Source organism: Euprymna scolopes, chromosome 39 (genome assembly GCF_053919585.1).
Source record: "Euprymna scolopes isolate OS-2025 chromosome 39, ASM5391958v1, whole genome shotgun sequence".
Taxonomy (NCBI): Eukaryota; Metazoa; Mollusca; class Cephalopoda; order Sepiida; family Sepiolidae; genus Euprymna; species Euprymna scolopes.
The window spans coordinates 33,348,460-33,362,716 of NC_136520.1; the positions used below are offsets into that span (position 1 = coordinate 33,348,460).

Consider the following 14,257-nt stretch of genomic DNA (forward strand, 5'->3'; position numbering starts at 1 on the left):
TATATATAAAACAACAATTATCGGGTTTGTATTACTGTACACATAGATTCGAAAAAGTTGTCAAAAAACAAATATAGAACAAATAAATGTTATCAAAGGCAAGATAAGTTACTTTTCTACCTAACTGGATATATTTTTTGTGTTTTTATTCAGTGTAACATGTTTATTCAGCTCGAAAAACATGCAGTGTTTACCGATGTATTGGAAAATTCAAAATGGCAGCCGACTCTCTCTTGGAGAGGGTACGTTTGGGAAAAGGTATTATAAATAATAAACTAGACAAAATACTGTTAGAAAACAACCGAATACATGTCAACTTATGTCACGGTAACATATATTGAGCGAATTTCTAACAGTATTTTGTCTAGTTTATTATTTATAATACCTTTTCTCAAACGTACCCTCTCCGACAGAGAGTCGGCTGCCATTTTGAATTTTCCAATACATCGGTAAACACTGCATGTTTTTCGAGCTGAATAAACATGTTACACTGAATAAAAACATAAAAAATATATCCAGTTAGGTAGAAAAGTAACTTATCTTGCCTTTGATAACATTTATTTGTTCTATATTTGTTTTTTGACAACTTTTTCGAATCTATGTGTACAGTAATACAAACCCCAATTATCGTCTTGTGTTCGTTTGGTATGCGTTTGTCTTCAGTTAGCTGAACCAACTCCCAAGATAATCGATGAAGAGTCCTCCATAGCTAAGCAGAGCCAGGTATGTCTTCGCGTCATGTATTATTGCATGTATTCGTGTTATATGTAATTCACACATACACACACTAAGAGACATTTAACTAGACGGTCACGACCCTGATAAATACGGCCTGATAAGTTGATAAAAGAAATGCAGGCATTTCTCTCATAAATAGATAAAAGATTATATATGAACGGCAAAGAAACTCGATCCTCTTGATAAGAACACGCCAAATTTCATTACAGATGTATCTTGTAAAACTCCAAAATCTTTCTGCTTAATTCAGAAATCTGCATGTAATTTTGAACGGAACTTTTTATTTAATCCACTGAGGTAGCATGCTCTTGTTCCGCCAGTCATGACTGGGTAAAAGTCCTAAGTAATTTGCAATTGTATTTTGAGTATCGCCCCCTCTAAGGATTGAGCCTTCAAGAGTGTAACTTGCAATTGAATTTTACCAAGTACTTTATCTATTACGTCACGGGGTCCTTGTAAACAGTTGCAATTGTATGGTAAATGTTGATCAACAAAAGCATGGAATATCAACACTTGTTGTCGATTTCATTACCAAAATGATTGGATTTTGCATTAAATAACCCTAAAATGTTTGATATGCCTCCAAACACTTCTCTGAAATAGTTTTGAATCTGTTAATAATGATTCAAGTCTCCACATTGAAATATTTAATAATGTCTGCACCTTCAGTTATTTATTGTTTTTTTTTTCTGACATGTTTATCATTTAATTTCTTCCCTTCATTAAGAATTCGTTTCTTTTTAGAGTGAAATTTTAAAAGACCAATAAAACTATGGAATATCAAACAATTGTTGTCGATTTCATTGATTAAGTCAACTTGAGTTTTATTTTTCACAACATTTCAGTCAACGTAAACTCCGACCTTTTTAAGGTGTATCTTGTTGAACTGAGGAATCTTTCTTTAGAACTCGTAAATCTGCACAAAATTTTAAACAAAACCTTTTATTTAATCCACGAGGGTTAGCATGCTCTCCTTCTGTCAGTAATGACGGGATAGAAATCCCAAGTAATTCAAAATTGTATTTTGAGTGTCGCTCGCACTAAGGGTTGAACCCTCACCTTCTAAAATATCGGAACTCACAAGTGAATTTTACTAAGTACCATATCCACTATGTCACGGGTCCTTGTAAACGATTCGTAATTGTATGGTAAACGTTGTGAAAAAAAAAACAAAAAAAACACTCAAGATGAGAACAGTAGTCCGAAGAATCCAAATAATATGAATAATCAATCCTCATCTCAAAAATTCATAACAATAATCCATTTTCAATATTTTTTTTAATTGTTAATACATGAGAAAATTAAGCTGTTTTTCAGAATTGAAATAAGAATAGATATCTCTACACAAAAAAAAAAGAAAAAAAAGAAAAAAAAAGTTATACGTACAAATCGACATAAGAACAAAGTACTTTACCTTTGAGAAATATTTTTGTAGCCCCAAAAGCTTCATGGCTTTGATTTATTGAACGTTAAAAAGAAAGTCGAAGAATTTCCGAATAAAGTTTATAGCTCCATGATTTCTGCGGTATACGTATCCAATTTTAGATTGCAATCCGAACCAAAATGCGAGAAAAAAAAAAAAAAAAATGGTTGAGGTATCGTTTATCTGAGCTGATCCATTTTGGAAACGAACGACGAGATAATTAACGAGAATTGTCTCCAGGATATCAATTTGGTAGAAAACGTTTGTCGTTTTGGGTTTTTTTTTTTTTAAATAAAAAATTTGTAGGTATTAATGCAAATAATCCTTTTATTGAAAAGAGAAATTATTTTTGCGATCAAAATATGCTGGTCTTTGATAGATTTGTATTCCAACTGATTGCTGTAAAGATGAGTGGAGTGATTGGGCCTGCCATGCATAACTTCCTCGTTATGTTTGATCAGTTAATCACATGCCAGAGACCATTGTAAATTAACTTTGCTCTATGAGCAATTCTCCATTGGCAATATTCGAGAAAACACGTTAAGTTTGCTCTCGGCCTTCCAAGCTAGCAGGAGATCCGCTGAAAGTTCCTAATGTTCCGCCTATAGGCTTTTTAAATTGACCACTTAAGATTTTCATGAATTTTGAATGCTAATTTAACATTAAAAATTTTTGTCAAATGCTGAATTATTTATTACGTAAATTAATCAATTATATGGTATTTTAGATTATTTTTTGGAATCGTTTTGAAAATATTTGTGTTGTTCCTTTTAAAAATCTCAAAGTGTTGTTGGAAGCGGCAGAAAGAAAATTTTTACTCTTTTTGAAATAAGGGTTTCGAAAAATAAAAGAAAGAAAAAAAGGGATTTAATGGGATTAAAAGAGAATTTTATGATGGTAAAAGTTTTGGTGAGTTCATGTTGGCGGCACATGCAATTTTGGTTTCCAACAGTCACATAAATCCAAGCGAACAATGAAGAATTTTGTTGATCAGATTAAAAAAAAAAAAAAAAAAAAATGAAAGAAATCCAGCAGTTAAAAGTTGCACAATGAATAGTTGCAGACTCGAAGATAATCTCTGAAATTTTCCACAAAAAATGTCATACACATTTGTATTACTGGCTGAATCATTTGGTTGACTACAAAGGTCAAAGTTCATATGAAGCGTATAAAAAAGAAAAGAAAAGAAAAAAAGGAACAAAAAAAAAAGTTAAGTGATCATGGTGGTTGAACCATTAGATGGAAGTGGTTTATAAACAGCTATCGGTTCTTCTGGGGCAGACGACATGCATTTCCATTTGGACTGTGACTAGAAAATAATTAAAAGGTTGCTTTTAACGAAGGAAACAAAAAATGGAGTAATAAATTAAAATGTCAAATAGTGAATGAAAAGAAAAAAGGTTACAGACACGCATATATATATATATATATATTCCTTTAATCGCACAAAAGCTGGGCTAGTAGCTCAGTTGTGTATATACCATCAAAATATAATAATAATAATTTAATAAATGTGCGGAATTTGTTCAAATAAAAGACATTCAAAGAAAACAAAACAAATTTGGAGCATTTATTAAATTATATATATATAATTTAATTAAATTAATTTAATAATTTTTTTAATTATATATATATATATATATATATATATATATATCTATATCTATCTATCTATCTATCTATATCTATCTATATCTATCTATATATCTATAAAAACAGAGATGTGTGTGCCACAGACGATTTCTGATTGGTTAATCCAATAATCACATCTCCTAAAAAACAATGGTTTCTACGCTCTTACCTTTACCATAAAATATTATGGCTTTATTTATTATCCATCTTGGAAGGGTTTAATTTTTTAATAACTTGTTATTCACAAATTAAAAAAATACGAAACTAAACTACACGAAATCAAACGCTCCGACAAACTTAATAGTAGTACTAGCAAGCACACGCGCACACACGCACACACACACGTTCACTACCGTCACGTTGTTATGGCAACCAAACAATGTTTACAAAATGTCTACGCACGTTCGTAGACATTTTGTAAACATTGTTTTTAAAAAATAAAAAATAATACTTCTATTATGTTTTAAACGACTGTAATAGTTTATTTTGGAAGTATATTTCATAAAGAAAATTGACAACCCACTTTAAAAACAGAAATTACGAGTTTTATATATTTTATTCGCAGTTTTTTGTTGACTCTTCTGGCGGCCATGTTGTAAGCCCTAACGGTATTTTTGGAGATTACCCAAATAAATGTTATCAAAGGCAAGATAAGTTACTTTTCCACCAAACTGGATATATTTTTCGTGTTTTTATTCAATGTAGCATATTTATTCAGCTCGAAAAACGGGTTTGTATTACTGTACACATAAATTCGAAAAAGTTGTCAAAAACCAAATATATAACAAATACATGTTATCAAAGGCAAGATAAGTTACTTTTCTACCAAACTGGATATATTTTTCGTGTTTTTATTCAATGTAACATGTTTATTCAGCTCGAAAACCATACGGTGTTTACCGATGTATTGGAAAATTCAAGATGGCGCCTCACTCCCTCTTTAACACGGTAAGTTTGGGAAAAGGTGTTATAAATAAAAAACTAGAAAAAATACTATTAAAAACCCGCCGAATATATGTCAACCTATGTCACGGTAACATATTGAGCGAGTTTTTAACAGTATTTTATTCAGTTTTTTATTTATAACACCTTTTCCCAAACTTACCGTGTTCAAGAGGGACTAAGACGCCATCTTGAATTTTCCAATACATCGGTAAACACTGTATGGTTTTCGAGCTGAATAAACATGTTACATTGAATAAAAATACGAAAAATATATCCAGTTTGGTAGAAAAGTAACTTATCTTGAGGCCAAAAAAATAAATTTTCAGGGGTCACCCCTTTTTTTTGCTCAGCATACACCTCCAAACACCCGGGCAACGCCGGGCACCCATGCTAGTATATATATATATATACAGTGGTTTTCTGTAACTAACTGACCGAAACATACTCATGAATGTGTAGCAACATATAAATGCTTATGTAAAATAAATATAAAGTATATTTTTGCTCTACTTGAGCACTCTTGCATTAAACTCGTTAAAACTTTATTGGTTTGTTCACCTCTGGGAAATATTAACCGGGAATTTGTATATATTAAAACAAACGTTATCAAACATGGAATGCTTCTGCTTAATAAGTCTAATTTTGATTTTCCGAGTGGTCCATCAAGTATTTGTCAAATTGTCGTATGTAAAATCTGTAGGTTTTATGTTCCATCTTTTTTAGAGTACTTTCGATTGCTTCATTCATCTTCAGACATGATGTTAATTTGGTTTGCATATATTTAAAAAGCCATACATTGTCCCACTGTTTGATGAATTCAGCAGATATGAACAAACCAGACTAATAACTTGCCTCACGATGACTGAATAAATCAATCGAAAGTACTTGCAAAGGATGGAACATAAAACCTATAGATCCTACATATGACAAAAATACTAAATGAGCCATCCGAAAAATCAAATCAAACTTCATAAAGCAGAAATGTTATTTAATAACGTTTGTCTTAACGAAAATATGTTGCCTAAATACATACAATTATATACGTATATTAGTGATGGGACGATTCCAATATATTTACCAATTCCGTACTAAATTACCAATTCTGATTCTTTATAAGTCTCTAAATAGAGTTTTTCTTTATTCCAGATTACCGTAAAAGCACACATTAAGTATGCAGATGTTTTCTCAAACGTAAAAATACACTCGTGGAAGATGATCTATAGATTTTAGTTTTAGTGTTAATTTAAAATCAATAAATATTTATTAATTTATAACTACTACCAGCAGTGGAAGATTTTGCCGTAAACAAAAAAAAAAAAGAAAAAAAGATAATTAACAGAATCGTTTTTGGCATCGGAAAATAGGCACAAATTTTTCTGATTCCGATACCCCCAAAAGTTCCAATTTTTCTGATTCCCAATTAATCGTCCCAATACTAATATATATATACACACACACACACACACATATATATATATACTCCTATAAATTCGTTTTTCTTTTGTGTGTACTGATATTCATATTAAAAAACCCTCTTTTCTATTTATTTAAAAAGAAAATACAATTTTCTTATATATGGGTTCTGGAATTGCATTCACTAGCAAAAGCTCTAGCTAATTTGCATATTTTTTAAAACATTAATTTTAATTAATTCCCTATTAGTTGCTTCAGTTTTCTAATGGGATAATCATCTTTTGTTAACTATTACGTGTAATTATATTCATGCAGATATTCTACATGATTTATACTTGCATAATATTTGTGTAAAAAGTTTATAGTAAACACAAAATTGTTTCCATATATATTTATGTATACGTATGTATTTTTGTTTAACAAATTTTGCCTATCAAACTCTTCCTAGAGTTTTTTGGTCTACAGACATGAAACTTCATATATAAGGTATTTGAATCCATGCAAAACTTTATATCTGGATTTTAGTCTGGAAAAATCAGTGCAGAAATGTGAAAATTAAAAAAAAAAATGAAATTTGACAGGTGAAGGTCGAACACCGGCATTACGAATGCATAACGTAGCAGCTATTGGTTTATATTTAAATTTTTAGCCTTGCAGTAAACATGTTTTCAAAGCCCAAAATAAATCGTGAGCTGAACGTTTTGGTTTCGATTCTCGGTGGTAGCGCATGAGTTTTTTTTTTTAATACTTTTTAAATCATTACTATATATTGCATCCAATCTATCTATCCATTTATATATCTATAAAAGTGAAAATGTCTGTCTGTCTTTTCTCTATGGTAGTTAAGGAAGACTATTATACAGAAAGGCATTACTTTACATATTCACACATTTTAATATATACATATGCACATAACCTTATGAACAGTACATAGGGCCCGAGCAAAGCTGGACGGATCTGCTAGTATATATATATATATATATATATATATATATATATATATATATATATATAGCTAGATAGAGAGAGAGAGAGAGAGAGAGAGAGAGAGAGAGAGATTTAATTATAACCTACAAACGTTTGATCCTTATAGAATGAACAGTGTAAAGGTAACCGTTCAAACCAATGGCATGATTCAAACACGGAAACAGGAGTCAGCTTTAACTCCAAGTCTGAGCATTCTAACCAATAAGGCTACATTTAACAACTACATGAGGAGATGAGGAATAAACTATTATTGTGTCAAACTGGTGAACAATTGACCGTCATAACAGTGTTCAGCAGAATGGAACTTGTATGCATAGCTTAAATATTTTATGGATTCTATTATTATTAGGTGTGTGTGTGTGTGTGTGTGTGTGTGTAAAGCATGAATAGAAGTGCACAAATAAATTGCTTTACATTATTTATTTATTTATTTATTAGTAGTGTTACCAGAATTTGGTCAACAATGATTAGGTGTACGATCGTTTCAGAGACTACTTAGAATTATAATCATGATTTTATTTTTTGCATATTCCAAATAGTCTCTTTATCAGCGCCTTTCACCAAGGTCACTATATATACATAAACTTGAGTTATCCATAGACACCAGTTTTGTCTTTTCTAAATTTATCAATGCGGCCATTTGGTTTGGAGCAAAGTGTAGTATCTGTTCTGACACTACATTTCATCTTTTCTATCTCTGAGCAGACTGAAGTAATTTCAATTTTTTCACAATGGAAAGTGTTTCTTTTTTCGGAGCTGGATCTCTTTTCCATCTTCCACACGCACCTTAAAACTAACATTGTGTTTAACTTTGTCTTTGTGGAAAGACAAGTAAGAATTTATCAGTGTGTCAAGATTAAAAACCCGATACGCTACTGAGAGTGGACGATATTATATTTTATTAAATGAAAGTATTTATTTATTCACATTTTTATTTTTACGTGAGTGGTGGTGGGGGGCGGACACAATGGAAGAGAAAAGAGGGAAATTGATTTTTAATTTAACACATTTTTAGCCAACATTGATTTGCCATATATATATATATATATATATATATATATATATATATATATATATATATATATATATATATATATAAAATATTAAATTCAAAATGGTATCTCTTTATAACTTAACATGTTATTCAGAACAAAACATGTTTCTAGAGGGAAATTGAAGGTAAAAAAAAAAAAAAAAAAAAAAAAAGATCCGGGGTTTTTTAGGTAAAAATTGTCTGGATCTCCTTCAGATTATTCACTATCTAGAAGGCTCAATATTTTATAAAGAGCTGTTATTTACTTTCTTCCCACCGCAGGAAGATGCGACACAAGCTTAGGAAGGCCAGGAGAATCAAGCAAACCCCCCTAATGGAAGAGCATTCTGGTCTATTAAAAATTGCCTGGAAAGTACGTTTGGCATTCCTCAGTAGGAGCGCCCCAGGCAGTAAGTAATAAATTTACTCCATCCAAAAAACAGGAGGCAATGGCTTTGGAGAGTGGACCACCCAGAACTGCACAGGACGTTTCAGTTATTCCTGCCTCCAGTGGAAAAAGAGTATTTCAAAATTACCCATACTCTGTTGGCTTTGGTTCAGTCCACGGCAGCTTTAGCTTATGCAGAGTGGCAATCTCTGGTCATCATCAGCATTATATTCAGTTTCACATGTTGGCTTTCCTAAATCGATTTCCAACCTAACCTATCTCTGGCCATGTCTTTATTTATTCTTCTTTCCCTTGAGTCCATCTTTATCACTTCCCCTCGAGTTTTCCTTGGCCAAATCCCTGTCATCTGACACTTTTTACTTGCACTGGTTCACAGTTGCTAACCCCAAAATTCTGACACATTCTTTAAATATAACGAAACCAACAAAGTCTCCTGCTTTATATACAAAGACAGAAATAAGAGAAATTGTCTATTATGCCATCACAAGTTCATAGTTTCCAAATATTAATGAAGCACATGAGATGTTATAGAAGTCTTTCTTTATCTTTTGGACTGTGTTATGTTTATAAAAATAAACTCATCAACCAATGTGAAAAATTTTAAAAATGGCATCATTTAGAATAAAGACAAATCTAATATATAAAAGGCTGTCTGTCTGCCCGTCTCCATATTTTCCAACTCTATCTCTACCAAAACTAAAAGCTGCAGTGCAGCGTAAGGAGCCGCAAATGATTGGATTTTTTTATGGATTTTTAGTCGGTTAAAATAATTTTTAAGGGATCAAAAATGGGTCAAAATTAAAAAAATCGTTATACATTTTGTACATTCATCTTAGTTTATTTTTAATTTTTAATCAGTTCATACGTAGGTCATGTTGGTGCAGTGCAGTTTGATACTACAGTTTTGTTTTTGGTTTCAATTCTAGCTGATGGCACCTAAATACTTAAAAAAAAAAAAACTTTTGAAATCACGACTCTATAATAATATTTATGAAATTTAGACAAATTAAAATATCATATTTAAGCGTATTTTACGACCCTAGTCAAATAAAAAAAAAAATTGATCTGGATTTTAATCTTTATAAAGTATGCATAAAAGTGGTGAAAAACTTTTGTTTGAGGAATTCATCTTACCTGTCCTGGGATGGGTATTCTTTTAGTGTTTACTAGCTGGTAAACCCAACGTTGCTCAAGATTAAATGAAGATCAAAAATTAATTTTATTTATTGCGGACTATTATCCTCATCTTTTCTTAGTTGTTTCACAATGTTTCGGCCAACTATTCCTCTGGCCTTCGTCAGGTGGTAACCGTGACAGGATAGAAACTCTGAATCTCCTAACTGCATCCATTGCAATTACTGCCTTCCGTAGTTGTTGTTGTCTCATCACGTTTTGGCCAATTAAGCCTCTGGCTGGTTTTGGATAGAATTGAAACTAAAGGGGCCTGTGGCGCAGTTGATAGAGACGTTGAATCTCTACGGTTCCAGGTGAAAATTGTCTGAAGACAGTGGTTTCAATCCTCCCCAAAGCCGGCCAGAGGCTTACTTGGCCAAAACGTGGTCAGACAACAACAACTATGGAAGGCAGTAATTACAGTAGATGCAGTCAGAAAATTCGGAGTTCCTATCCCGTCGCGGTTACCATCTGACGAAGGCCAGAGTAATAGCTGGCTGAAACGTTGTGAAACAACTAAGAAAAGATGAGGATAATAGTCCGCAATAAATAAAATTAATTTTTGATCTTCATTTAATCTTGAACAACGTTGGGTTTACCAGCTAGTAAACATTAAAAGAACACCCATAATAAATGAAATTAATCAACAATACTTATCTCAATAATGAATTCCAATTAAATAATAAAATATAGGATCAAAAATGTTCCACACTTCCAATACTTTTATTGCCATCGAAATCAGTAAAATCAACAGTTTTCAATTAAATCAACTGATTGCCTGCTCTAGTCGGGGACCTACTGTGGTGCACTGAGAGGATGCCTCCCCACAGTGACTTAGTCTACAATACATTATAGATTACATTGTACTATAGAGAACGTATTAATTTTATAAAATTATTTTTATATAATGGTTTGAATTAATAATTTAAAGTGCAAAAGCCAAGCATCATGGTTCAATTGTGCTTTTAACAGAAATATTCATTTTGAATGCACTTTTGTCTTATCAAAGAACCTACTGTTGATTTTATACACAGGGCCCTTCTGCCTGTGTGGTGATAAAGCTTCTCAAATGCACTTGCAATGGTAGGCTGTATAAGGGTGTTAACTTTGTCAAAATCAGATTGTTCTTTCTTTTAATCAGAATATTTAGATTTTTTGATACTTAATGTAGGCAGTCTAATACAAAACCTATCTAAGAACACTGCCACACACATAAGTGTGAAATTAAAAAAACAAAAAACAAAGTCCATAGAGAACGAACACACAGACACACATAAAGTGTTTTTTATATATAAATAGATATACAGACCCCTTATCCTATCAACATGATATCCATTTTCATCTAAAATACAAAATGCATGTGTTGCCAACATTTATTATATGTCATAAATATTTTGTCATTTGTAATGCTGTGAATATACCAGTATTTCATAACATGGTACTGGTACAGTTTGCGACCCATGCTAAAATTGACTTTTCGTTAACCTCTTCCAACCTGGAAGATACCGAATGAAAACATCCCGACCTCAAAATCAAAATGAGATGGCATTTAAAGAAAAAGTTACCATATGTAAAATTTTATGAAAAAATAAAATCATTAAAAAAAAAGTTTGTACTCCTTGGGCGTTGAGTTCGAGGGCGACCAGCAGAAAAAAATAATGGTCGTTCCCTTAGTCTCCCCTCCTGCACGTAACATTTTTTATTTACTTACGTTGCTGTAGTAATTAAACGATTATTTGTCACTTTTACAAACATTTATTTATTTATTTTGCAAAAAAGTTTTACTCTATGAATATTAAAAGAAAAATGTTACTAAACGATTATTATTAATAATGTCTCACTTTTACAAACATTTGATTTTAAATTCCTTTTTAAATGACGACTTTTATCGACTTTTTTTTTTTTTTTTTAAATAGCATTTGCAGATGGGTATCCTGACAACAAATATCAGTTAAATTTTGTAAATATTTCCCCCCCCCCAAAAAAAAAATGGTGTTTATTCCGAAATCCGTTAGCATGTAGAAGTTCAGGGTGTTTATTCTGAAAGCCGTTCTTAACATTTGTGGAGGTGGATCTGATGTAAAAAAAAACAAAACAAAAATAACTAAACCATTTATTTACTGATTATTTCTCATATATATGAAATATTTTTAATTTACATGCGCGGATGAACAACATTGTTGAATGATGCAAAAACAAAACGTTTTTGTAACAAACTTCGGGTTTGCAAAATTTAACTGATATTTGTTGTCAGCATACCCATCTGCAAATACTATTAAAAATAAAAGTCGATAAAAGTCGTCATTCAAAAAGAAATTTAAAAACAAATGTTTGTAAAAGTGAGAAATTATTAATAAATGTTTAGTAACTTTTTTCTTTTAATATTCATAAAGAGTAAAGCTTTTTTTTTTTTTTCAAAATAAATAAATGTTTGTAAAAGTGACAAATAATCGTTTAGTTACTATGGCAACATCAGTAAATAAAAAATGTTACGCGCGCATGCGTCAGGCTTGACTAGGAGGGGGGGACTAAGGGAGCGACTATTATTTTTTCTGCTGGTCGCCATGGAACTCAACGCCCAAGGAGTCCCAACTTTTTTTTTAAAGATACAATGAAACAATCGTTATAATTTTTTTGTGAGAAAGTTAAAGTTTGTTTAATTTTAATTTTTTTTTTATTTGTGCTAGTTCAGCTTTGAAAACAAGGTTAGAGTTAGGGTGAAAAAAAAAACAGAAATAGTTTTTTTTCATTTGTTTTAGGGTGAAACCAAAGCCAACTTTTTACATCTCTTTTTGCCTTTTGAATCGTCAGTTTTTAAACGACTGTCTTAACTTAATGAATTTTACGATTTACTTAATTTGCAATTGCCAATTGTCGTCTGCTGCACTCTAATTGGCTAAGTGTATCGTCCGTAAACTACCAGAAAACGCCTACTAAAAGTCAGTCTCAGCAGAAGCCACAAACTATACCAGTACTCATATATATTAACAATTACCAATCCAAAGTGTCACGAGTGGTTTAATATCTATTATCATCATACTTAAGCTGTCTCCAAGTTTTTTCATCTATATTTTCATGACACAAAATGCATGCTAAAATATACTTTAGTGCTAAGATTAAGTTATAATTTTTAAAGATTCTACTTTAATTGTTTTTATTGGCCGACTATGCATTTCTCTCGCCCCCTCCTATTTTATATTGATTCAACCTAATCTCTAATATTTGGTTAAGTCTTTGTAAGCATTTAGAGAAAAACTGACCCTTATTTTGCAACGTTGCCATTTAATTTATATAATGTCTGCCATACATACATCCCGTGAACACATTAAACAGTACAATGGTGAGTCTCTGTACTTCTATATTATCCAGAAGGATAAATATAGAAGCAAAGCGTAGCATCTGTTTTGATAATACACTGCATGCTTTTTCTCCTCGACCAGTGAAGGAGAAATCCTTCTAGACTGAGGCAATTTTAACTTTTTGTTCAAATTCAGATTATCCATACTTGGAGAGCTCTACATTAAAAACCAATCTTGTGTCTAAATATTACCTTGGGGGGAGGTAATTAAATGGGGGACATATTACTTTTTAGAAAAACATCTCAATGTTTTTTATTTTACATTTTACTGACATTCGCACACTATCTCAGACATTCCAACCGAGAGATCTTTGTAAGATTCTAACCGTCCCTTTAAGTGCAATTTTTTTAATCTCTTCTGCACTTGTTTCACCGGGTATATTTGCCAGGTAGTTTTGGAAATTCTGACATGAGTTCGGTTGTTACTAAGATGATGGCGATTTTCTTAAAATTCTAGATTTTCTTTCTCTATTTTTTCTTTCTCTCTTTTTTTTTCAAAATAAATAAATAAATAAATAAATAAATACAGATGTCACAGTTTATAAATTTTAAAATAAAATCAAAGTAGAATAAATAGTAGCTGTGACCCATAATGCTAATTTCTTACCTTTTTCATTTTTTTTTTTTCAATAGAAATTATATAAAAACCGAGAATGTTACCGACATTGAATAAAGATCAGACATGATCCCCAATTAAAATCTGCCATTTTGTTTGCAAGATGGAGAAACCAACGAAATATAATAACAGGTCATGTGACCTGTTCAAACAGTAACTGAGAAGGGTTTCTAAAGTTGTCATCCTGGCGACCCAAAACATGTCAGATTAAGTAAATTCATTACTTCTACCCTGGAGCAACCATGATTCATTATATATATATTATTCATTCTTTTGATTTCAAATTAAATTAAATTGCCTTTATTTAAAAGTAATAATACATAATTATTTTCGGATTATTTTTCACCCTTTTCTCTTTTACCCTGTTTTCCTCTTTCTATTTTTATTATTTTTTTTTTAATTTTACTTTTCTAGTTGGTATTATAATTGCAAACTATAAAAATTGAGCCAACATATATAAACGCTTTAATAATGTTAGCTTTATTATTATTGTTTCTTTTATTTTCTGATGTTTTCAGCCAATTTTCCGA

At 31.3% G+C, this 14,257-nt stretch overlaps 1 protein-coding gene across 6 annotated transcripts in view; it reads right to left on the reverse strand.

Annotated features, from left to right (window-relative positions):
- The window catches only part of LOC145263728 (nostrin-like), a 605,851-nt gene that overhangs the window by 115,243 nt on the left and 476,351 nt on the right, over positions 1 to 14,257 (reverse strand). Inside the window, exon 1 of one of the 6 annotated variants that reach the window (XM_080120705.1) lies at positions 2,153 to 3,212. The exons of the other annotated variants lie outside the window; for them this stretch is intronic. Within the exon in view, the coding sequence (XP_079976831.1) occupies positions 2,153 to 2,188 (36 nt within the window). The 5' untranslated portion in view covers positions 2,189 to 3,212. Of the gene's footprint in view, positions 1 to 2,152; positions 3,213 to 14,257 lie in introns of those variants that run through there. 6 annotated transcript variants of the gene reach the window in all.